Source organism: Lutzomyia longipalpis, chromosome 1 (genome assembly GCF_024334085.1).
Source record: "Lutzomyia longipalpis isolate SR_M1_2022 chromosome 1, ASM2433408v1".
Taxonomy (NCBI): Eukaryota; Metazoa; Arthropoda; class Insecta; order Diptera; family Psychodidae; genus Lutzomyia; species Lutzomyia longipalpis.
Window position 1 is genome coordinate 5990186 of NC_074707.1, and position 25198 is coordinate 6015383.

The 25198-nt window shown below is 36.3% G+C and overlaps 4 protein-coding genes across 4 annotated transcripts; all 4 read left to right on the plus strand.

Annotated features, from left to right (window-relative positions):
- The first annotated feature begins 8502 nt into the window (after window positions 1-8502).
- LOC129786679 (lipase 3-like) lies at window positions 8503-10049 on the plus strand. The gene is made up of 3 exons (XM_055821852.1): window positions 8503-8647; window positions 8732-9448; window positions 9523-10049. Exons 1-3 carry the CDS (start codon window positions 8555-8557, stop codon window positions 9898-9900), a joined length of 1188 nt encoding a protein of 395 aa, XP_055677827.1. The 5' UTR covers window positions 8503-8554; the 3' UTR covers window positions 9901-10049.
- Window positions 10050-12121: 2072 nt separating this feature from the next.
- Window positions 12122-13691, plus strand: LOC129786674 (lipase 3-like). Its single transcript, XM_055821843.1, has 3 exons — window positions 12122-12354; window positions 12432-13157; window positions 13220-13691. The coding sequence occupies exons 1-3, from the start codon at window positions 12181-12183 to the stop codon at window positions 13601-13603; spliced, it is 1284 nt and encodes a 427-aa protein (XP_055677818.1). The 5' UTR covers window positions 12122-12180; the 3' UTR covers window positions 13604-13691.
- A 3473-nt stretch (window positions 13692-17164) lies between these two features.
- On the plus strand, window positions 17165-21290 carry LOC129786865 (lipase 3-like). Its single transcript, XM_055822113.1, has 3 exons — window positions 17165-17896; window positions 17962-18330; window positions 20517-21290. The coding sequence occupies exons 1-3, from the start codon at window positions 17165-17167 to the stop codon at window positions 21288-21290; spliced, it is 1875 nt and encodes a 624-aa protein (XP_055678088.1).
- A 686-nt stretch (window positions 21291-21976) lies between these two features.
- Window positions 21977-23413, plus strand: LOC129786678 (lipase 3-like). Its single transcript, XM_055821851.1, has 3 exons — window positions 21977-22125; window positions 22207-22932; window positions 22990-23413. Exons 1-3 carry the CDS (start codon window positions 22030-22032, stop codon window positions 23377-23379), a joined length of 1212 nt encoding a protein of 403 aa, XP_055677826.1. The 5' UTR covers window positions 21977-22029; the 3' UTR covers window positions 23380-23413.
- Window positions 23414-25198: the final 1785 nt, after the last annotated feature.

Genomic DNA, 25198 nt, shown 5'->3' on the forward strand with positions numbered 1-25198 from the left:
TACTAAAAGATCTAAGAAGAGAATGGGAGAAAAAAGGTTTCTTCTATTTGCCGACTTTACAGTTTACTCACAGAGTGGTTGTTTTGAAAGGATAAGTGCCTCCCCACCCTACGCATATATCTAAACTAAAGGGAAACATTTTATGTTACTTTTATTCACTCATTTTTGCACATTTTCGGGGAGGATGATTCTCTAACTTTCAGCAATATTTTTGTGAAAATGAAGTGTTTTGTGGTCAGAAGTGTGTGTATGTGTGGTTTCAATTTTCTTTTATTCCCAAAACGTCAGTCTGGCTCGTACCATCCAAACTGCTGCTGCTGGGAAACATCCAATGTCATACTTTCGTATTTTCATCAGTTTGAGCATTATATGTTGAGGTCGTATTGGATGAAATATTATGTGATGATCAGCTTTATATTGACATCCCAAGAACTTATGACAAAGGAAAAAGCACAAGGCATGGAAAATCGTATACTGTTGCAAAGTATCATGTGTGTGGACACATAATACAGCATAATATATAATATATGCGTATTTTATGATCTAATGTAATATTTATGCTATGAAGATAATTTTTTCCACTCTTTTCACATAAAAAAATAACTTCAACGGATAAATTTCATGAAAGGAAGAATAATTTTATTTATGCAAATAATATGTCTACATCATCTTAAATTTCTCATAAAAAAATTCTTCATGGTAACACGTGTTAGTTTTTTTTTTTTGTGTGTGTGTGTGTGGTAAATAAAATCAGGAAGGAGCACGCAATCAGTGACACATTCTGTATGCTTTTTTCATTATATCTCTGCACGTTGGCGGCGCAAAAGGGTGTCGCTTTTCACTTCCTTCGACAGAGAAACAATATTGTGCGTAAAGTTGTTTTTGATTGGATGAATTTTTCTCTCACAGGGATATTTATGTAATCTATACCTATCCCAAAATTAGTTGTAGATTAGAATAGCATTTAATCATGTCAACATTCATATATACATATTAGACTATTGATTAGAATTTCTCCAATGGAAGTATGTTATTTATTTTTGTTTTGTTGGTAGCTATTATATGAATGGAAAAATTACATGCTTTTGATGTTAAGGTATTTCGATTATTAGCCTGAGAGATACCTGGAAGGTATCTCAATTTCGTGTACGAAAAGTAATTATAAAGTTTCAGATTTAACCTCATATTATGTCTCAGGAATTTCTATATTTTACTAAAGCTGGTTATAAAAGCTAAAAGCCCACACAATAAGTGAGAGAATGAGTTAAGAGAAGCTCAGTTTTTCTGGGAAATCCAAACCGAAATATTAAACTTTTCGCTTTTTAATCATTTAAAATATACATATATTTTCAATATATCATGTTTTTAATAAAATTAAATACTAAAAGAAAAATTCTTTTTAGTTCAATGCAAATGAAATAAAGATCTCTTGAACTTCATAAAGATTCTTTACCTAAATACTTCACTCAAGCTGAAATATTGCAAGTCGCCAACTTATCAGTCATATATACAATACAAGTTCACATTAAGAAAAGATATGTAAAGAGAAAAACAAGTAATACTACTTTGTTTCTATGTAATTGCAAAAAAAGATTAACATGTATTTCTTGTGCTTGTGAGCATTACCTTCTCATTACGTATTGTAGAAACAAACTGAATTTATTACACTAGATTCCATACATAACGAACTCTGTAAACTTTTTCCAGCATTATAATTATTTTTTGATATTAATTTTCATATATTAAATATCTAGATTTTTATTTCATGTCGTTGAATAATGAGGGAAATTTATATAGAAAATTTGATATGTTGTGGAAATGTAATGTAGAATTGGTCTAATTGCTAATTTCTCTTGGAAACGTTGAACAATTAAAATCATATTTCCATTCTGCATTCAGTAGTTTTTAGTCGTTATCACTTGAACTATGAATAATTTATTATTTTCTCAGTAATTTCCAACAGCTAATTAGAGCTTAAAGTATATAGGTAGAAGATCGATGTTTCTTTTGTACTCCTCCATGTAAACAAAATAAATTTTATTCCACATCGTCATAAACCTGTTGAATTTTTTTGCACATTGCAATGCACTCCATAACGCAACGTTTTGCACGTGAATAATACATATAGAAGGAAAACTTTTCAAGAAAATGAAATGCATAATATGGGGAATTTGAGTGGTTGGCATAGGGAATAATATTTTGCCATTCATAATAAGTTTTCATTTAGTCATTCACGATAGTGGAAACTTTATTTTGAATTCAATATACGATAAAATAAATATTCGTATTTCATCAACTGAAGAGAAGGCAGCTTATATTTGTTTATTTGATAAATTTTTGATTCTCAAAGTGCCTTCAATTTTCTTGCTTTCTAATACAAACATCACATCTCATAAGATATATGTGTGATGCTATTAATAAATCCATCCATGCTGTCATAGTTTCAAAATAGACCAAAGAGACAGAATTATGGGCTTTTCAATATTATTCACTTTAATCCTGATCAGAAGTAAATATATTCAATTTGCATATTGTGTACTACATATTTTACATTTTAGGATATAATACAAAATTGAATTGATCTCAAGTGCATGAAGTTTGTTCTCCTGTTAAGTTAATTAATTCATAATTTCTGCAAATTAAGAGAATTTGTATTTAGTAATTCAAAGAACACAAGCTGTATTGCATTTCTCCTTGCTTAAGGATATGTACGTTGGAACTACAGCAAGAACTCTGGCAATAACTGATTGCGGTAATCATCAATAATATCAAACATACATATGTACATATATGTGTCGAAAAGCCAAGCTCGTTGAAGGCTTTTGAAGAGAAACATGAATTGCAACGAGGTGTATAAGCTACCAAAGTATTCACAGGGGAGAATTGGAAAATAGCAACATTTCATGCTATATTGCACATCATAGAGACTACAAATACTTGTGTGAAGTACATAAATACCTACTCTCACAATTTTACAGTTTCATAGAGACATCCTGAAATACACATAAAATTGCTTCCGTGTGCCCTTGTACAAAAATAACTTTAAAATCTCGAGCTTTAAAGTAAAGAGCTTTTCTTCTACAATTCTTCAGCTATATATATGTTGTACATACATATATGTAGCGTATTTATAGAGGGGGCGTCTCAGAATGTTTTATATTAATAAATGTGATGAAAGTTTGTATAATGTGAAAGGGCATCATAATAAATCATTTGCTCGCCTCTGTGATTTTTGAAATATGCTTAATTGTGTTGAAAATTAAATGCTTCCTTTATGAATGTTTGCCTTAAACTCCAAGCAAACAAGGAATAATAATATGAAAAATACTTAAAGAGACTTTCAAAGAATTTATCTTTTCGTGTTATTCTTTAAATAGATTTTTTTTTCATAATTTATGCTTTTAGCGAAAAGAAAATGGAATGGGAAGATATTTGAACACGTGACTCTGTTTAAAGTCATTGGACCTACAGTTTAATACTTTTATGTAAGGAACATTAAATTCCAGCCTTGTGAGTACAAATTGTTCAGCAAAAGAAATTTAATGGAATATTGAGAATATTTTTTAAAGGTCATAAACTTTTCTCTTATAAAGTAGTTTGTTTTCTGGTAGTACGTACAAGTAATAAATTGAACATAAATTATTTTTACTACGAGCAGTGTTGATGGGTGCATTGACGCATGATGACAAACTTATAGCATAATTCCTATATAATCTTGTGTACTTATATTGTTATGTTCTCTTCCATGTATATAGCTTAAAATAAGTTCCAAAACAAATAATGTTGTTAATCACGAAACAATAAAAAAAATCCCTGGAAGATGATACTCAATAAAGACAGTGACAGATGAGAAATCTCTGTCTCTATACACACTGTCTTCATGGGAGATTATGTATTTTTATGTATGTATGTACATAAATTTACAAAGAACAAAATTAATGACATAAACCAATAAAGAAGTATTATAAGCTGGCGTGTAAGAACTTGCCAATCAATATTCCTGAGACAAAACCGCGTCTAGCATAAGGGCTGTTGTAATTTTGCAATGTCAATCCCCTCCCCCACACCCTTTTCCGTGCGGGCTTTTACTATGCTACTCACCCTGGCATTTTATTTATTACTTATCCAATTTAGCGCCATGTTATTCACACATAGATGGTAGGCTGATATAGAAAAGTCATAAAATTGTGTGTCCATTAAATTGAGTCCGTCGCTCCCAGTGCGAGCTTTACCACCCTCACTCTAAATTCATTCTATTAATTTCTTACATTTTCCCATGTACATGCCCCGAGCAATGTCGTGTGTTGAATATAATGGATCGCTGAGTATACCTACTATAAAAGGGTGGTCACTAAATGTCGAAGCAAACACACTGATGGTTGAATAATTTTATTAGAAAATTCAAGAGCAGAGCTTTTTCCACCAAGTTTCCATTAATTCCTCTTCTGTGTTGAAATGATTCAAAGATCACCGCAGAGCGCTATATTTTTTCAATGATATACTATGTGTACGCTACAGAGTTTCATGTTCACTCACAAACGATTAATTTCTTGTTATGACGCCACTTAAAGCTCTACAAAAGCTCTACATAATTGTGCGCTTTAAAGTTGCGACTCATTCACCAAACTCATTTACAAACAGTGCCACGTGCTAAATTTTAATCAAAGAATGTTTTAAATTAGCACTCTTGTAAAATTCATGAGTAATGCGATTATATTCTTCAACATTCCCGCAGAATGTATGTAGGTATATAGAATATGGTGCGCAAGAGAATCTTAGCTGAATATCATGAAGAGCTTTTTATTTTGAACTTAAATTTCCTTCTACTCTGAGCAATTTACATCAATTTTCTGAAAAAAAATTTAATTTGGATCTATTCTATTTTTGATGGAATATGTACAGTACATCCAATAAATTCTTATAATAATTATATAAAATGTTAATGAGAGAAACCTCTCTGTTAATGACTAAATTATTTTAAAAGAATCAATCATTCAAATAAATTGAATGACTAGAACAGATATTGTTCTTGATGCATCCCCCATTCTACCTTTCAAAACTACATAAGAGAATTTTCAAATTCAATTTTGCATTGAGAAAATATCCATTAATAGTATTTTATAAATGTGAAATTCCTGTCTTGAAGAAAAGATGCATTTATCGATAAAAAACCTATCAATTTTATTGAGTAAAAAATCCATTAAAAATCATATCAAGTACCAATGGAAATATTAGATTATTTTCCTTCACCACCAATATTGTAAGAAATATATCAATATGTACATAATTCGGTCCTATGCAGCGCAGCGACCAAGAAATTCTTAAAATTTCAATGGTCGCTGAATCGGTCCCATTTCCTAAAAATTAAATTTCTTTTTTTCTTTAACATTAAAATGCTTCAAAATACAATAATGTAATAATCAAATAATTCATTGTACGCGAAAAGAACTCATTAAAAATTCCCACAGTGTAGTGCAAAACAAAAATTTGTTAATGCCGCGTAAGGATATACTTCACAGTCTCCATTGAATACATAATGAAGTACCCCCGCGATGTACAATTTTAAATGGAGAAGTTTTAGTCTTAAGTGTAACAAATAATTGGAAATTTCCATGCGTACTCCAGGGGCTATTCCCCGTTTTAAATCTTTTCCTTTTTAAATCATCCAAGAATAGCTGAAAGTGAATAGATTAAGTGTTTTACTTGTTGTTGAGATATAATCATCGTGCTGTATAACCTTGGCTGTAATTCCTCTTCTTATGTCCTAAAAGTTTCCTTTTATGCACCCTTTGTATCATTTTGTTTTGCAATTAACGTCCACAAAGGGAAAAGAGCTTCTTCCAAAACACTGATTCGCATCTTCAGCTTTTTCGACAATTAATTATACACCAAGCTTAATTATCTACCTACACTAAAGAGCGTTATTCACAATACATACAGTAAGTCCCCCGCATGTAACCAAAATTGGTTTTTAAATTATTGTAGGGGATCATTAAAGGTTCAAAATAAGCGTGGTGATTTCCCGGAAAAGCGCTGGGAAACCTACGAATTTTCCGGTTTTAGGTGTAACCTATATTGATTTATTTCTCAATTTCTAGCAATTGTAGAATATTGCGATTGGCGTCAAATGAAAGCTATATCAATGCTTAATATTATATATTAAAACCATTTTCCAAAATGCACAAGAAGGTGAAAATTCGGAAAGATTTTCCGAACACGCATTTTTCTTTCGCCTCCCATTTCCACAATATTGCATGGGACCACCTGGAACATCCCTCATTTTGTAGCTTTTTTAATCCCCTTTCATTTGGTATAGCACTTGCTGGGGAAATCTGCTGGGAAAACTGTTTTTTTTTTTTAGTGATTTTCAATGTTGGAAAAACTCACTATTCGAAGGCTGCAATGTTATACCGGAGCTCACACCGACTTAGCCGATTTAACAATGCAGCCCTCGTATTGCCATCTCATCAATATTGCATTAGTTAGAAAGAGACAACACGATTCCTCTTGAAGCTTTCAAAGCTAAGCTAAGCTGCTGGGAAAACTGTTTTTTTTTTTTTTTAGTGATTTTCAATGTTGGAAAAACTCACTATTCGAGGGCTGCAATGTTATACAATGTCATAACATTGTATAACATTGTATTGCATTGTTAAATCGGCTAAGTCGGTGTGAGCTCCGGTATAACATTGCAGCCTTCGAATAGTGAGTTTTTCCAACATTGAAAATCACTAAAAAAAAAAAACAGTTTTCCCAGCAGATTTCCCCAGCAAGTGCTATACCAAATGAAAGGGGATTAAAAAAGCTACAAAATGAGGGATGTTCCAGGTGGTCCCATGCAATATTGTGGAAATGGGAGGCGAAAGAAAAATGCGTGTTCGGAAAATCTTTCCGAATTTTCACCTTCTTGTGCATTTTGGAAAATGGTTTTAATATATAATATTAAGCATTGATATAGCTTTCATTTGACGCCAATCGCAATATTCTACAATTGCTAGAAATTGAGAAATAAATCAATATAGGTTACACCTAAAACCGGAAAATTCGTAGGTTTCCCAGCGCTTTTCCGGGAAATCACCACGCTTATTTTGAACCTTTAATGATCCCCTACAATAATTTAAAAACCAATTTTGGTTACATGCGGGGGACTTACTGTATGTATTGTGAATAACGCTCTTTGTTTGAATCAGTTCATGCGGATTTCCGGAATAATTATGATTTATTCTGGGTGTTTATTTTAATAGTCGTATTTGTAACGAGTAGGTGGGTATCATTTAGATAACATGTAATATAAGTAAATATCACGTGATTAACCGATAAGATTTTCACCATGAGATTAAATTACATAAAAAGCTTTGATTTATGTAATAAAATACCTTCCTTTATGCTCAAAATGTTTATTATTATATTTTTTTTATTTACTATTGTCTACTTTTGAAATATCCGTGGTACAAATTCTTCAAACATAATGTTTTAGAATATTGAATATAGAATGTGATACAAATTATCGAATACATAATCCTTTAAGTTGAAAGGTTTCGATAATAATACGATATGTATGTACTCGACAATGTCTTCTTCATCGAATTAAACTTTCCAAATAAACTAAAGCTTAAAATTTAATATTTCCTGTTGGCTATACCTACTATGTAATTGAAATGCTTGATTAATGTAACAACAAAAGCTCCAACAAGTATGTTATGTAGACATTAAGACATTTTAAACATACATATGCATTTACATAGTTTACGTAATATCTATACGTTGGGGTCGCTAAGAGATGTTAAAACTTTAAATGTTATTCCAAAACAGAATTGGAAATTAGCTTGTGGGCAACATAAATATTATGGTTAAATTTTCTAGTTGAAAAACTTTTAAAAGCTCTTTTCAATTCCATTTTCCATTATGAATAGTTTGCCTTGCCAGCAACATTATTGCGATGAGAATTACATTAAGTGGCAAACAGTAAATCAGTAGAGTTTTGTTTACATGTTCATCTTAATATATAAAGCTGAAAAGTTTGTCTGTCTGTCTGTCTGTCTGTGGCACATGAACTCCTCCGAAACGGCTGGGCCGATCTTGATGAAATTTGTTAGGGGGTAGAGAGGGTCAATACGAGTTGCAAGCGCTATATGGGATTCCGCCCCAACCCCCCTTTATAGCGCCCCCACAGAAAAATTGATTTTTCCTCTTTTTCTACCTGCTGAAGGGTCAGATAACGGGATTTTTTTATTTTTAGAATTTTTCGGGGTACCGTATTATTCATCCCCCCTACTGATATACACCCCCTTTTATAGCTTAAAATGGAGTTTGCTCACACGTGATTGGGGGCTCGGGTTGACTAGTTATACATATTTTTCAATATATGATGAAAGAGGGAGAGCGAGAGAGAGAGAGAGGGACAGTAAATTCATGCATTTTCCATTTCTCTTATCTAATACGTTAGGAAAAATTGCAAGAAAGTGCTTTAGTCATCAAGATGAGCATATTTAATGAGATGTATGAGATACAGAGGCTACAGTCTCTCTCATAATAAGTACATCGCAGTGCTATAAGAATGTTACGTATAAGTGTGGTTTTGAGCATCATCCTGTGGGTTCTTCGCACACAAGTTGGAGGTGAACACATTCCCACCCTCCCAGCGACACCCGTTAAGTGACTCCATGTGGAATATTTATGTGCACACATATGGTGTGGGGTGAGACTTAACAGGAAGTTACTTTATCTCTTGTAGACCGAAATTATTCGTCACTATGGGTACACGGCGGAAGAGCACTCCGTCCAAACACCTGATGGCTACATTTTGAAGCTACACCGTATCCCCCCATATGGTGGCAATGAATCCGCTACACATCAAGTGGTATTCCTCCAGCATGGTGTATTGGGATCTTCGGCGGATTTTCTAATTCAAGGCCCACAGAATTCTCTCCCATTTCAATTGGCTGATGCTGGATACGATGTATGGATGGGAAATTTCCGCGGAAATATGTACTCTCGGAAGCATCTCACCCTCAGTGCGCAAGAGCATAAATTTTGGGATTTTGAATCGCATGAATTTGGTGTATTTGACTTACCTGCTATGCTGGATCATGTATTGTTGGTGTCTGGTGAGAAAAAACTCCACTACATTGGACATTCTCAGGGTGCCACAGCAGCTTTAGTTCTCCTCTCAATGCAACCGCAGTACAACAAAATGTTCAGAACTTTCCAAGCTCTAGCCCCGATTGGTTTCATGAAGAATGCAAAGTCCCCATTCCTTAAGACACTATCTCGTATGACCTTAAGCCCTGAGATTGTGTCTGAGTACATTGGCAATGGAGAATTTGTGCCATCAGCAAGGATGCTTGACTTGGGTGGAAGGATCCTTTGCAAGGACCACGCATCCACTCAATCCCTCTGTCTCAATACTCTCTTTCTCATTGCTGGTTTCGATACGGACCAACTGAATAAGGTAAGGGGCATTCATCAATTAAATTTACATTTTCCCACAAAGTCGTAAACTTTGTTCGTTTGCTTACCTTCTAGACGCTCTTGCCGGAAATTTTCTCACGCCACCCTGCTGGGACTTCCGTTTACGAGCTCATTCATTACGCCCAGGAGGTGAAGTCGGGTAATTTCGCTCAGTACGACCATGGAACCGTTGGTAATTTGAAGCGATATGGGTCAATCAATCCACCCTCGTATGAACTCACAAAAGTAACAACTCCTGTAACGTTGTACTATGCTCAAAATGATTGGCTCTCATCCATTGAGGACACGGAGCGGTTGGCACAGAAACTCTCCAATTGCATTGGAAAAGTTCTCATTCCTGCTGAAAAGTTTAGTCACTATGATTTCCTCTGGGGGGCAGATGTGAAGCAACAGGTCTATGATAAGATTGTGAAAGTGCTGAATAAAGTGTAATTAATCTCTGTGCTATAGTGCAGAAATCAATGCCCCATAAAGCAAAACACGCATTCAATATGTCGTTGTGGTGTGATTAGTTTGTGATGCATCATGTAAAATGATTTTCTATTTGAAATAAACACTGCGCATAGAATTTAATTAACTAAGTATATATTGGAAAGCAATATTTCAATAAGCCATATTAATCGTTATATATGTGGTCGATATATCGTTATATATCGTTATATATATATATATAACAGTTGCAATAAAAATGTCAAGCAGTGAGGACGTGTGCGGGCTTTGCGTCCGGCCGCTACGTGGTCGAGAAAAGGCCTCTAAGTCGATCCAATGCAAAAAGTGCGCTAGAGGGTATCATGCGAAGTGCTGTGGACTAGAATCTAAGAGATTCACTGAGGTAGTGTCTAAGAAAATCGCGTGGTATTGTGTAAAGTGCAAGAGAATGAGCTCCAGCAGAAACAGCATGGGCCGTGCTCACTCTGTCTCGGACGAAGTACTTCATGAAGCAGCGTCTTCTGCCTCTCCAGAGGATCTCCTCCTTGAGGAGCTGGACACGATGGATGGCCGCCTGAGCCAAGTCAAGGAAAAAGCTAAGAAACTTGAGCTTTCTACTGAAAAAGATGTTCATAGCGAGCCAGAAAAGGGGGAGAAATTGAAGATCATCGGCGAAAAAATCAGTGCGTTGGAGAGGGAGATCGAAAACATCAGAGGCATAGTGAGGGAGCAGGAAAAAAGAATTGTGGAAGTGGTCGATGCATTGATCGAGCAGCGCAGTGATAACGTCAAATTGAGAGCTGAAATTGTATCAGTAAAAATATCGCTCGAGTCGGAAAGACAACGGCAAAGAAAGGGAGCGCTTATCATCTGTGGACTTCCCCAAAACAAACCGGTTGATGCGGAGCAAGTGTATAAAAACATCTGCAAAAAACTCAAAATTGATCCCTCATCAGCTTCGGCCCCAACACCAACGTACAAAATCAGCAAGGTGGAGAATAAATCGGTGGGTGAGCAGCGTTTGGAGATGAGCAATTTGGGAATTGAGAGATCGACTCTCATAATGAAAAAATAAAGAGAGGAGAGGAAGAAAAAGATTGCACTCACTGCTGCCGATGTGATGGAAGGAGGTGACTCAAAGCCTCTGTACATCAATGAGTCCCTCACCGGTTATTATCAATTGCTGTTTAAAATGGCCCGAGACATGAGGAGGAACGGTCAGCTTAAGTTCGTGTGGACTAGTGGGGGAGTACTGTTCGTAAGAAAGGAGGAAAAAGGCAAAATTTTTCAGGTCAAACATCAAAATGACCTGGAAAGATTCAAATAGAGGATGCCTACATCTTTCCCACATACATATGTCGACACGCTGCGAAAACTGAACATGCTATAAGGAATCACCAGGAATCATGACTTAATAAAATGTTGCAATAATTAAAATAAAGTAAAAAAAAAAATATTATAGAAAATTTTGAAAACAAAAATAATAATTAAAGTAAAATCATTTTTTTTTTTTTTTTTTAAATTCTTTTTTTTTTTAAAACTTAAATTCTCACTATTAAAATTTATATACATAAAATGTAATATATAGTCCTATTATAGATAACCATGTATCTCTTGGATATAATAAACCATTATTCATTCATTATTCATTCATATATATATATATTGATCAAAGTTTGTGAGATTCTTTTCTACGTTTCATAGCGAAGCTTTCAATTTCCTTTCATGATAGTTAAAGAAGAAGATATTAATGAAGAAACTTTTTTTTACTGAGAACGAAAGAGCTTTTAACCCTTCAAAGCTCTATCGTACGTTATGTAGCTCTGATTTACACCAGACTGTTGATAACAACAAGTCCTTAAGGTCAAAAAAAAAATTCTTAATGCTCCATAAAAAATTAAAGAAAATACTTCATCTTTCGGAAAAATAGCTTTTTATTACCAAAGTCTTTTAGCTTCTTCAAGCTCTATGCCACTCTTGCTTCCAGTGAGCGCATCGCTATATTTTGAAAGATTATCTCTCTGTGCAAAAGAAGATATCTATCAATACGTAAGCTCAAGCACGAGACAAAACGTACAAAAATTAATTCCTTTTCACCTTTCATCACAATGGAATATACACCTGAAGATATTTTGTACTATCTGTCGCTACCAAAAGTCAAAATAAATCTTTACACCGATAAGATACTGCGAAACTTTATAAGAGGACCACCAGCTGAATTAGCAGCCAAAGTGAGTTGATTTTTTGCAATTTGTGGATTTGTGAAAAAAAAAAGTTCCTACAATGCTACGAATACTTCTATTTGTAGCAGCTGTGGTTTATATCCAGGCTCTCCCCGCGGAGACTCCTGTGGAGGTACCTGTGGAGAGTCCTGCGGAGACTCCCAAGGATTTTCATGAATTACCAAAAGTTAGTCCAGTGGAGGAAAATGATAAATTTTCCAGATTTCCCAGTGTGGTATGTATTTCAGTGCTTTGTAGTTGAAATAAAAGAACTCCTGAGCTAAAAAGGACTCTTGATGGGTATGTTTATAGACCGAAATGATTGAATCCTATGGATATCCAGTTGAAACACATGTGGCACAGACAGCTGATGGATACCTACTCACCTTGCATCGTATTCCATATGGAAGAGCTCCTGGTGCTGGACCAGCTCCCAATAAGAACGTTGTCTTTCTGCAACATGGTCTATTGTGCTCTTCCGCCGATTGGGTTGTGATCGGACCGGAAAATGGTTTAGCATACTTGCTAGCAGATCAAGGATACGACGTGTGGATGGGAAATGCTCGAGGAAATACTCATTCCAGGGCACATATCAGTATCAATCCAGATCGTAGAGCTTTCTGGGATTTCAGTTGGCATGAAATTGGAATTTTTGACCTTCCAGCTATGATTGATTATGTTGAGAGACAGACAGGTCGTAGAAGAATTCACTATGTTGGGCATTCGCAAGGAACAACATCCCTTTTCATCATGCTTTCCCTTCGTCCTGAGTACAATGACCGCATTCTCTCCGCTCATGCACTAGCTCCTGTGGCCTTTATGAATAACCTCCGAAGTCCCTTTGTACGTGCTTTTGCTCCTTTCGTTGATTCACTAGACACTATCACGAGTCTCCTGGGCATGAATGAATTTATGCCGAGCAATTCAATGATGCAAATGGGAGGATATTTAACATGCAGGGACTCTTCGCCATTCCAGGAAGTTTGCTCCAATGTTCTATTCCTTATTGCAGGATTTAATTCTGAACAATTGAACCGAGTAAGTAAAACTTTTACTTAATAAGAAAGTTTAGTTATAGAAAAATTTTAAAATTTCAACAGACCCAACTCCCTGCCATTATGGCCAATACACCCGCCGGAGCTGCAACACGACAACTAGTCCACTATGGACAACTCTATAATTCCGGGCACTTCCGCCAATTTGATCACGGCAGAATTGGCAATTGGCAAGAGTACGGCTCCTTCTCACCTCCAGATTATCCTCTTGATCGCATCACGGCTCCTATTGCTCTGCACTTCAGCGACAACGACTGGTTAGCTGCTGTTGTGGACGTTCAGCGTCTTCGCTCGCAGCTGAGGAATGTTATTGGAGCTTTCAGGGTACCTTTGCCTGCTTTCAATCATCTCGACTTCCAATGGGCTATCGATATACGACCATTGGTCTACAATAGAGTTATCAGTCTCATTGATCGCTTCAACGACTAAATAGTCAAAAAACTCTTCTAATCATAATGAAAATTGTGGCATTATGATTTCTGAGGCATTTACATAATAAAATCATTTCATTCAGAAATAAAAATCTTTTTGTAGGACGATATTCCTACATGGGCTAATAACTACCCTTATTTGAAGAGCTAACGGGTCCCGAACTGAATCGGACGAGCAACAGTGGGCTACTGAACCTATGAGTGCCTGATGAGCGGCATAGAGCTAACGACTCATCTCACTCTTTCACCCAGAGCTGTCCAACCCTAGACACACATAGTGCCACAGCTCAACATATAATACGGTAGAAGGGTTTCTCTACCGGGGCACATAGCATTGTTCTACATCTCGGCCTTCCTGATATGATCAATGTCCTCATTGATGAAGTGAATGGTCAATCCAGTGTACTGATTTCTTCCGCTATAATTCATTGTTGTCATCCTGTTTCTTTAATCTCTTGTTTCTTTCTTTTTCCATGATGGAGTACACATAGTACTATGAGCTCTGTGAAGCAACTAAGCCTGGGGCTCAGCTAGTGAAGACGAAGTCTTCTTGCTTCGGCTCTCGTCTTGATTAGCGATTTATCTTCCTTCTATCCAATTCTTAATTCCTATTATACGCTTCGGGTTCCTTTCCTTCTTTGTATCTTGGTTTAGCGCACTCAGCTTTCAAGCGGCACATAGCCATTGCTTGACTTTGGCACATAGCCTTCCTTAACATCAATCCAGTCCTCAATTCCGGTCGTAGGCTTAAGATTCTCTTCCTTCATTTCCTCTAGATTGTGTCTGAGTGGGGCATATAATATTTGATATTTTAAATCCTTCACATTTCTTTGTTGCTTCCTCGTTGTATGTCCATTCTCTAAAATGACAAAGAAATTATTCTCCATTTATATTTAGTAGGCTTACCTTGAGATCTTAATTTCACTTTTCTGTCCTGAAAAACAACTAATTAAAATCTCGAATAAATAACAATGCATTTCTGTAATTTCTTTTTATTTGACTTCACACTTGACTACACTCAGTAGGCTTAAGTTTCTTTATTTCTCGAAATTCAATTTAATTATCCCTACATTGGAATTCATCGGAATTATTGTGGGCACTGAGCAATCAAATGTCCGGTCTTCTTGCATCTGTAACAAAGTTCTCAGAGCTTCGTCGATCTTCGGTGCTTTTCTACTCATTCTCCTTTTTGGCTTCCTTGTGTGCTTCCCAATGTCATTCTTCTTGCCATGGCGGTACGGATGGTATCGCCCTGAATTTTACCCAGATTTGCGCTTGGAATAGCGCCTGTCTTGCTTGGAATCGTCTATGTTTCAGTGTTTTGTTCCGCATCAATTAGCACGCGGAGAAGTTGCGTGAGAGATTCAAAGTTTGTGTCAACAATGATGCCCTTAAATCCACAACGGTAGGAAAGAATTGCAACAATTCATCGCGAAATTTTTGCCACGAATCCAGCCTCGCTTTGGCTCAATGAACCATTTTTTTTGCTGGTCTCCTCAATCACATAGATGCCTAAAGAATTATCACTCTCTCTTCCCAATGATACATCAACGCGCCTTTTCAACTTCTACAAGCCAATCTTCAGTGTCAATGCAGTCGGTCAATCTGAATCAAATCGCTGTATTATTGCGCTTAGCTTCTTTGTTCCCATGGGCATGGCAACCGTGTTGTTTTGCCTTCTCGACTTGTGTTTCCTGCAGTTAAAAGAGTTAAATTACACATAGCATTTTTAACTTTTTATCTTCATAAGCTTCTCCTGTCTCACTTCTTTATCTTCTTACTTACTCTGCAGCAATTTCTTTATGATATTTAATGGAATTTTTCTTGCATTTCCTCACAAAATACCTTGAATATTCAAAACAATCAAACACGCATATAAAATGACATTTAATATGACGCAATACCCGAGTATTCAATCGGCACGACCGAAATGTCACGATGTGGTCAAATTCCAGCAAAAACATTTCGTGTTTCATCAATCTTGTCAAAACTTGTTTCATGAAACACGGCTAATTTCACTTTCGTATGAAACACTTCTAAAACATTTTGCATTTTTTCCTATGATTTCGCATGAAATATGTTCAAAAAAATATCATGAATAGCCTGAAAAGGAATTCCTGTTACGACATGTTATTGCAAGACAAGACAAGACAATTATTTTGTGCGGGTGGCCACCATTCACACATAGCATACATAAAGGGTTAACACATAGAAATTTCTGGAATCGCCAAAAATTTCTTGGAATTTCATGATAAATGTCAAAGCTCAAAGAAACTCAATTTTTCTCTCTTTATTTCTCTTTCCTGGGGGCACTTAGGGGTACTTGCGGTATTTCCATTGCCGGGAGTTCCTCCACACAGTCGCTGGGGCGCTTCTCGATGGTCTTCGCAGTCCCATCTAGCCGCTTTTCGCTGCTTCTACGCCACATTTTCTTCCACACGGTGGCGGCCATGTTGCCTCTCGCTGCTCTTCTGCGTTGTCCTCTCCGCATTTTCACTTTTTTTTCACTCGCGCCGTGATTTTCACGGTTTTCCACACGCAGTGGCACACGCGGACCCTATCCCACTTCTGATATGTAGGACGATATTCCTACATGGGCTAATAACTACCCTTATTTGAAGAGCTAACGGGTCCCGAACTGAATCGGACGAGCAACAGTGGGCTACTGAACCTATGAGTGCCTGATGAGCGGCATAGAGCTAACGACTCATCTCACTCTTTCACCCAGAGCTGTCCAACCCTAGACACACATAGTGCCACAGCTCAACATATAATACGGTAGAAGGGTTTCTCTACCGGGGCACATAGCATTGTTCTACATTTTCAATATCAAAAGGTTTTGGGGTCACGGTCAGCATGTAGCGCACGTTGGTGAATTATTTTTTTATTAGGACAACTTATTGTAAAAAATTGTTACCGGAACTTAAGTTTATTAGATTGTTTTTATTTTCTTTAATAATCTTGTTGCTAAATTTTTAGCAACAGTCATTAGTAAAAAGCATTGTTGTACCGTTTAAAATTTTCTTAAACGTTCGCGTATTCAGGTACGAGTAAGATTACAACAATTAAATTTTTATTTCGCATTACTTACAGAGATTTACGACTTTAAATGCCAAAATTAAGAATTTCTTCCATGGGAGCGATACTAAAATGCTTCTTAGAAAATATATTCTTTTGATATGTGTCATTCTCATTTTCTGAAAAGGAAGTAACGTTTATAGCTGTGATTGTGTAGTTTTTTTTAACTTTCAATGATCTCTTTTTATTTTAATCTGTACCATTTAGTAAAATAAAATAAATTTAGGTGTTCACGGTGAGTATTAATCACATCTCATTTAACATTCCACCTTAAAACTTCACAGAGAATTGTTTTAATCGATAAATAAGATGTTTTCAAGTGTATTAAATTTTTGTATCTTAACATTTGTACTTAACTTTGTTAAAGGCTTACATGTAATCGCACAAAGTAATCCAGTGAGATTTCAGAGAGCTGTAAGTGTGTTGTGTTGCGATTTTTCTTCCGTTTAAGCATTAATTTTGTGAATTTTCTTAGCCAGAAATGATTCGATCAAACGGATATCCGGTTGAATCTCATGTAGTTCAAACCACAGACGGATATCTCCTCACAGTGCATCGTATTCCGTATGGAAAGGCTCCTCAAGCAGGGCCACGAGAGGATAAACCTGTAGTACTTTTGGTGCATGGTGTATTATCATCATCTACCGATTTTGTAGTAATTGGACCGGGAAATGCTTTAGGCTACCTCCTAGCAGATCAAGGGTATGACGTATGGATGGGAAATTGCAGGGGAAATACTTATTCCCGAAGACACATCAGCCTCAATCCTGATACTTCTTCAAAGTTCTGGGATTTTAGTTTCCACGAATTAGCTCTATATGACCTACCAGCTACAATTGACTATATCTTGAAAAAAACTGGGCGGAAAAAGCTGAGTTATGTTGGACACTCTCAAGGAACAACGAGCATGTTTGCAATGCTCTCATTGTTGCCTTCATACAATGATTTAATAGTTTCCGCTCATGCTCTTGCTCCTGCAGTTTTATTGGGACACCTAAAAAATCCAGCAGTTCATATTGTAATCAATATACTCGATAAATTCGGTTTACTCATTGGATACGATGAATCTTTGGAAAATTTTGAAGCACTACCGAGTAATTATATTACTCAATTAACTGGAAATGTGTTATGTAGAGACGGTTCACCAGTGCAAGAGTTTTGTGTCCGTCTTATGCATCTCTTTTTTGGTGATGATCCCATGCAAATAAACAGGGTAAGTTTTTACTTAAGTTCTTAAATTTTTCATTATTCTTAAAAATTGTTTTTACTATCTTTTAGACTCTTATTCCACTATTTACGTCTAATGTTCCTGCTGGAGCCTCATTTAAGTCTGGAATACATTTTCTTCAACTCTCCAAATCTGGTCATTTTAGACCATTTGATTACGGTCCTGCTGAAAATATGAAGAAATATGGATCAAGAACTCCTCCAGATTACCCGTTTGACCGCATAACAGCCCCAATATCCCTCCATTATGGTGAAAATGACTGGGATGTAGCTGCAGAAGATGTTGAAATTCTAGGTACCCGAATTACTAATCTTATCGGAGCATTCCGAGTGCCTTTTGCAAAATTTAATCATGCTGACTTCTTAATAGCTAAAGATGCTAAAAATTTAGTGTACGATGATTTAATTGCACTAATTAATAAATTTAATAAAAAATAAGATTACATTGGTTTTTATTTAAAACTTTCTGTAATAAATAAAATGTAGTAGATGTCATAAAATTCACGTTACGAGCACGCTCACAAAAATGTTTTTTTTAATGATTTTTTAATGGTTTGTGTTTATTGCTCAGATAAACTTAGAATTTACAAAGCAAAAGCATTTATTTGCTAAGCGAGAAATACTCAGTTAATAATATAAATGTACGGGTAAGCTGACCAAGCTTACGAGAGCTGTGTTTCTTTCAGTGTATACCAATTTTGTGAGAGCAAACTAGAATGCGAATTAATTTAAATACGCGCAAAGTCGGGAAAAGTTGAAAAGTCATCCCCCAAGAAATCTTTAAAACGCCATATCTCGGGAACGGCTCCATAGATTTTCGAGTTTGAGCTATCGTTGGAAAGGTCTTAACCTCAACTATAATATATTAAAATATGAAGAAAATCGATAATGGCATTTTCGAAATATTCGAGTTCGAAATTTTCGAAAATTTTGATTTTGACTTTAGCGCCTCTCGCGGTCATTTCTCGAACTTGCAATGTTCTAGACATTTGTAGGGCTTCACGAAACCTTTCATTTGCACTTGAGTTGATCAAAATCCGACTTGTAGAACCCGAGATATGACATGCCAACTTTGGAAGGCTATATCTCGAGAACGGCGACATAGATTTTCTTCATTTTTGGCATGGAGCTAGATAATATGGTCAGCTATAACATATCAAAAAATGAAGCAAATCGATAATGGCGTTTTCGAGATATTCATCGAAAAGTAATCGAAAATTTTGTTTTTGATTTTTGGCCCTCTAGCGGTCACTTTTGAAACTTCTGATGTTCTAGAGAGTTGTAGGGTTTGTTGAGATCTTTCATTTGACCCCGGGTTGATCAAAATCGGTCAAGCCGTTTTCGAGTTATAGTCGATTTTCGATGAAAAATTGTGGCGGCCATATTGACTAAACGGCTGAACCGATTTACGCAAATGAGGCATCGTTGGAAAGCTCTTGATGGCCCCTACAACATATCAAAATTTCAGATTTTTAGCTATTACAGGGGCTGAGATATAGGCAAAACAAAATTTTGGGGTTATTCAAAATGGCGGACGGGGGGGTGGGGGGTAAAATTTGACATCATAATCGGATGTCTTCCGGTCGATATTTAAACTTTGCCGTTTACCGCAAGTCTCTATCTATCACCGTTCTCTCGCAATTTAGCGTTGTACTCCGGCCGGACGGCCGGCCGGACGGACGGCCGGCCGGAAAAAAAATTTTTTTGGCGCATACGTTTTTTGGAATGTGGGGACCCTAATTCGTGCTCATCCCAAGTTTGAGCCCGATCTGACGACTTTCGATTTTGCTCGGTACACAAAAGCTGTGTCTGAAAGAAACACAGCTAAAATTGGTAAAAACTTACGAAAGTTCGGCAAAAATAAGTAGGTATGTACCTACGTAATTTCCTCTACAAAATACTGAAAAAGCTCAACTTGAAATCTTTTGTTTCGCTAGTTCTGAAAGAAAACTCTCTTTTTACTGAGAAATTTTGTCATTTAATAATTTGGCGAAAAATATATTTTTTTAAAATTTTTTCTACTAAAAAAAAATTTGCAGAGCTTTTTGTATATTTCTTCCAATTACTTTTAATTTTTTGATGATAAAGGGTCGTATTGAGTAACCAAGAAATCCTTGAAATCTTTCAAATTTAAGAAGAAATTCTTGAAATTTTAGGGATTTCTTGGTCACTGAATAGGATCGAAAATTAAGATTTTTGAAGTGAAACCCTGAGTGAAACCAATATTATTCCTCAAGTTCTTTTTAAATTTATTGCATTGCAAAAATACTTTTTGCTGATGAATTACACAACTTTGCTTTCCATTTTTTTTCTAATTTTAATGACACATTTTTGATTAGGTTTAAGATAGTGTCTATATACATTTGAAGTGAAATATAAATTTAGGTAATCAGTGTGAATGGCACCACATTATGTTCAACCACAGCTGAAGTATGGAACACAGGAAAATTGGATTTATTTTTTTCATTTTCCAACTTTCTCTTGATTTTGAAAGAATTTTTGGGCAAGAAACAGCACAAAGTATTCCAAAAAGCTTTCCCCGAACTGTAAGTATACACTGTGCGGTGTTTACTTTTGATATAAAATAATTTTGTGAATTTCTCCAGCCGGAAATTATTCAATCAAATGGTTATCCTGTTGAATCGCATGTAGTTCAAACCACAGACGGATATCTCCTCACAGTGCATCGTATTCCGCATGGGAAAACCCCACAAGGAAGACTACGAACAAATAAACCAATTGTACTACTGCAACATGGTTTGTTATCATCGTCTGCTGATTGGGTAATGATTGGACCGGAAAATGCTTTGGGGTACCTCCTGGCAGATCAAGGATATGACGTCTGGCTGGCAAATTCAAGGGGAAATACTTACTCGAGGAATCACATAAAGCTCAATCCTGATAATTCTTCCAAATTTTGGGATTTCAGTTTCCACGAAATGGCTCTACATGATCTACCAGATACAATTGACTACATCTTGAAGAGAACTGGGCGGAAGAAGCTGAGCTATGTTGGCCACTCTCAAGGAACAACGATCATGTTCGCAATGCTCTCAAGTCGACCTTCTTACAATGATTTAATAGTTTCAGCTCATGCTCTCGCTCCTTCGGCATTCTTGTCACATTTAAGAAATCCAGCAGTTCGCATCTCTAGTCTCCTTTTGCTTGACAGATTGGGTTTACTCGTCAATTTTATGGGAAATTTTGAAGTTCTACCGAGTATTTATTTCTTTCAAATGACTGGACACCTTATGTGTGCAGATGGTTCACCACTTCAGGACTTATGCTCCCTTCTTCTGTATCTTGGTTTAGGTGATGATCCCATGCAACTTAATAAGGTAATTCATGATGCACAGAGTCTCGTAAAAAAATTTATGTAAAACTATCTGTTTAATTTTAAGACTCTTCTTGCCCCATTTACGGCTAATATACCTTCTGGTGCTTCTACAAAGCAGGCCTTTCATTATCTTCAACTCGTTAACTCTGGCCATTTTAGACCGTTTGATTACGGCCCTGCTGAAAATATGAAGAAATACGGATCAAGGGCTCCTCCAGACTACCCGCTTGAACGCATTACAGCCCCAATATCTCTGCATTATAGTGACAATGATTGGTTAATATCTGTGGAGGATGTGGATAAACTTCGTAGAAGAATTCCCAATCTTATTGGAGCTTTTCGTGTGCCCTATCCGAAATTTAATCATGCTGACTACCTATTAGCTATTGATATTAAATCTCTACTGTATAATCATTTAATTTCACTGATCAATAGTTTTAATCAAGATTTTAATAATAAAATATAGTTTAGGTGAAGGTAGAATCTCAACTTAGAGACTTTAGTCTCCAATCTATGTGTGATATTAAAGAGTCTTTCGTTTTTTTGAATTATTCGGCGAATAAACAATCTTATCTACAAACGCAAAATAGTAACGATAGAAAAGAAAAATTTCTTTTTATCAATCAGCAAAAATTATAAATCCCAAGAATGGGCACTTAATTCCATGATTTGTGCTATACGATAAGATAGGAATAACAAATAAATTTGGACCTCCTGTCGAAGTTCTTTTTATTGCAAATTGAAAGTTTAATTCGTGGACATTGGAAACGAGGTGCAAAAAAATGTCGCTCTATTTTATATTACTCTCAATTTTGGGGTGTGCCTATGCCCTTCCCAAGGATATTTCTAGTAATGGTTACAATCGCTTTCCGTCTGTGGTGAGTTGTGCAAAATACAAATTCAATTAAAAACATAAAATGAGTGATTCGTGTTAATTACAATTTCTTTTGTCTTAAAAGACGGAAATGATTGAGTCTTATGGATACCCAGTTGAGAGTCACGTAGCCCAAACTGCCGATGGATACCTTCTTACCATGCATCGTATTCCATATGGCAGGGCTCCAGGAGCAGGACCTGAACCTAATAAGCCCGTTGTATTTCTCCAACATGGATTACTCTCATCATCTGCAGATTGGGTTGTAGTTGGACCTGAAAGTGCTTTAGCATATATGCTAGCAGATCAAGGATACGACGTCTGGATGGGAAATGCACGAGGAAATACCCATTCAAGAGCACACATCAATATTAATCCAGATCGTCGAGCTTTCTGGGATTTCAGTTGGCACGAAATTGCCGTATTTGATCTACCAGCTATGCTTGATTATACCCTAAGAGAGACTGGAAAGAGAAAACTTCATTACGTTGGGCATTCCCAGGGAACAACATCTCTCTTCATTATGCTTTCTCTTCGTCCTGAATACAATGATATCATGTTGTCAGCTCATGCATTGGCACCAGTTGCTTTCATGTCCAATCTTCAAAGTCCTTTTATTCGTGCCTTTGCACCCTTTGTGGATACGCTTGACACTATCACGACTCTTCTGGGAATTAATGAATTTGCCCCTAGTAGCAATATGATGCAAATGGGTGGATATGTCGCTTGCAGAGACTCCTCACCCTTCCAGGAAGTTTGTGCAAATGCACTATTCCTCATTGGAGGCTTCAGCTCGGACCAGCTCAATAGGGTAAAGAAAAAAAATCTTCTATCTAATACGCATTCATTTTTCTTTTATCTCCCATAGACTCAACTCCCAGCTATCATGGCTAATGCACCTGCTGGGTCATCCAGTCAGCAATTAGTCCACTATGGGCAACTACACAATTCCGGACATTTCCGCCAATTCGATCATGGACTAATAGGAAATTTGCAGCAATATGGCTCAATTTCTCCTCCACATTACCCACTTGAACGAATTACAGCACCAATAGCTCTGCACTTCAGTGATAACGATTGGCTGGCCGCTGTTGAAGACGTTCAGGAATTGCGCTCAAGACTAACCAATGCTAATATTATCGGAGCTTTTCGGGTTCCCCTGGCGTCATTTAACCACCTTGATTTTCTCTGGGCTATTGACGTTAGAACCTTGCTAAATAATCGTGTTATCAGTCTAATTGACCGATTCAATGAATAAAAACAAATAAACAATTTTATTTTTCAGCTTATCAGTTTAACTTTCTAATTAATGCAATAAAATTCTTTTCCTACAACGTCTCCAAAAAGTCTGTTCTAATTCTTGGGCTATAAATAACTAAATATAGGGAAGTACTTGAGATGTCAAGTGTCTTGTCTTGAATTCACAGGAATTAAATTAATCTTCAACTAAGCTGACCTGGGTCAAGAAACAATTATAAATGATGTAGGAAGATTTTTTTTGGTCAACGCTTCGATTCTATATTCAACCAACTTTCTGATAATTTGCAATATGTATCCAATCATTGCATCCTGCATCAATTTCATTATCATAAGTATGATAAATGGTACGTACCCTACATGACATTGTGAATAATGATGGAAGTCACTTTATTACTCCATAAATCGTTTAATTTCTTTAAATTCATCGACAGATTGTCAATGACAAATTAAATTGACTACCCTTAAATTTTATAACTTTTTTTTGCACACGATAAGATAGGGAAAAAACATATAAATTTCGGCATTTCGATGATTTTTATTTACTGGAAATTTGTGTGTTTTAGAAAGTGCCCAAGAAGTGTATCAAAATGTTCAAAATTTCATTATTTTTTGTCATTCTTAGTGTAGCTTCGGGACTACCTAAGGATTTAACTAAGAATGGTTTTAAACCTCTCAATGTGGTAAGATTTAGACACGATTAATAAATAATTTTTAAAAATCATAAAAAAACAATAATTCAACGGTTTTCTGGCAGGTTCAAATGATTCAATCAAAAGGATATCCCGTGCAATCTCACCAGGTTGAAACTGATGATGGCTACCTGCTCACTATGCACCGTATCCCCTATGGAAGAGCTTTTGGGCCATCATGGAGGAAGCCTGTTGTATTTCTTCAACATGGATTGCTCTCATCATCTGCAGATTGGGTTGTAGCTGGACCGGATAATGATGCCCTGGCGTACCTTCTTGCTGATCGCGGCTACGACGTATGGATGGGCAATGCCAGAGGGAATAAATGGTCTAGAAAACACGTTAGATTAAATCCTGATGGACCGACTCGTCAGAGATTCTGGGATTTTAGTTGGCATGAAATTGCAATTTATGATATACCTGCAATGATTGACTACGTTCGTGAGTTAACTCAACGGAAGAAGCTGCACTACGTTGGGCATTCACAGGGAACAACTGTTTTATTCGTCATGCTTTCCCTTCGGCCTGAATACAACGACGTCATCCTTTCTGGGCAAGCTTTATCACCAATTGCTTTTTCGTCACATATGAAGAGTCCCTTCTTACGTGCTTTTGCTCCTATAAATGGTCCCCTTGATGGTTTAACGAATCTCCTGGGATTAGATGAATTTCTTCCTAGTACTAGAGCTCTTCAGCTAGGAGGATATTTAGCATGTCGGGATTCTTCACCTATTCAAGAATTATGTACGAATGCCCTATTTCTTATATTTGGCTACGATTCTCAGCAATTTAACAAGGTAAATTGGTCTTAATATTGAAACATTCATAATTTAAAATCTTCACACTAAACGATATTATTTTTAAATGATTTCAGACCCTACTTCCAACTATACTGGCCAATACACCTGCTGGTGCTGCAACAAAACAATTTATACACTACCTACAATTGATTAATTCAGGACGTTTTTGTCAGTTTGACTATGGATTGATTGGAAATTTGAGAAGATATGGCCGTAATTCACCTCCGGATTATCCACTTGACCGGATTACAGCACCACTTGCGCTCCACTATAGTAAAAATGATTGGGTGTGCGCCGTTGAAGATGTTGCGGAATTAGTTCTTAAGCT

Excerpts from the sequence above, each read along its gene's own strand:
- LOC129786674 (XM_055821843.1), top strand. The coding sequence starts at position 12,181 with ATGCTACGAATACTTCTATTTGTAGCAGCTGTGGTTTATATCCAGGCT. Across the intron at positions 12,355-12,431 it reads TTTCCAGATTTCCCAGTGTG|ACCGAAATGATTGAATCCTA; the intron begins GTATGTATTTCA and ends GTATGTTTATAG. Across the intron at positions 13,158-13,219 it reads ATTCTGAACAATTGAACCGA|ACCCAACTCCCTGCCATTAT; the intron begins GTAAGTAAAACT and ends AAATTTCAACAG.
- LOC129786679 (XM_055821852.1), top strand. The coding sequence starts at position 8,555 with ATGTTACGTATAAGTGTGGTTTTGAGCATCATCCTGTGGGTTCTTCGC. Across the intron at positions 8,648-8,731 it reads CCACCCTCCCAGCGACACCC|ACCGAAATTATTCGTCACTA; the intron begins GTTAAGTGACTC and ends TATCTCTTGTAG. Across the intron at positions 9,449-9,522 it reads ATACGGACCAACTGAATAAG|ACGCTCTTGCCGGAAATTTT; the intron begins GTAAGGGGCATT and ends CTTACCTTCTAG.
- LOC129786865 (XM_055822113.1), top strand. The coding sequence starts at position 17,165 with ATGATTCGATCAAACGGATATCCGGTTGAATCTCATGTAGTTCAAACC. Across the intron at positions 17,897-17,961 it reads ATCCCATGCAAATAAACAGG|ACTCTTATTCCACTATTTAC; the intron begins GTAAGTTTTTAC and ends ACTATCTTTTAG. Across the intron at positions 18,331-20,516 it reads ATTTAATTGCACTAATTAAT|CCGGAAATTATTCAATCAAA; the intron begins AAATTTAATAAA and ends GAATTTCTCCAG.
- LOC129786678 (XM_055821851.1), top strand. The coding sequence starts at position 22,030 with ATGTCGCTCTATTTTATATTACTCTCAATTTTGGGGTGTGCCTATGCC. Across the intron at positions 22,126-22,206 it reads ACAATCGCTTTCCGTCTGTG|ACGGAAATGATTGAGTCTTA; the intron begins GTGAGTTGTGCA and ends TTGTCTTAAAAG. Across the intron at positions 22,933-22,989 it reads GCTCGGACCAGCTCAATAGG|ACTCAACTCCCAGCTATCAT; the intron begins GTAAAGAAAAAA and ends TATCTCCCATAG.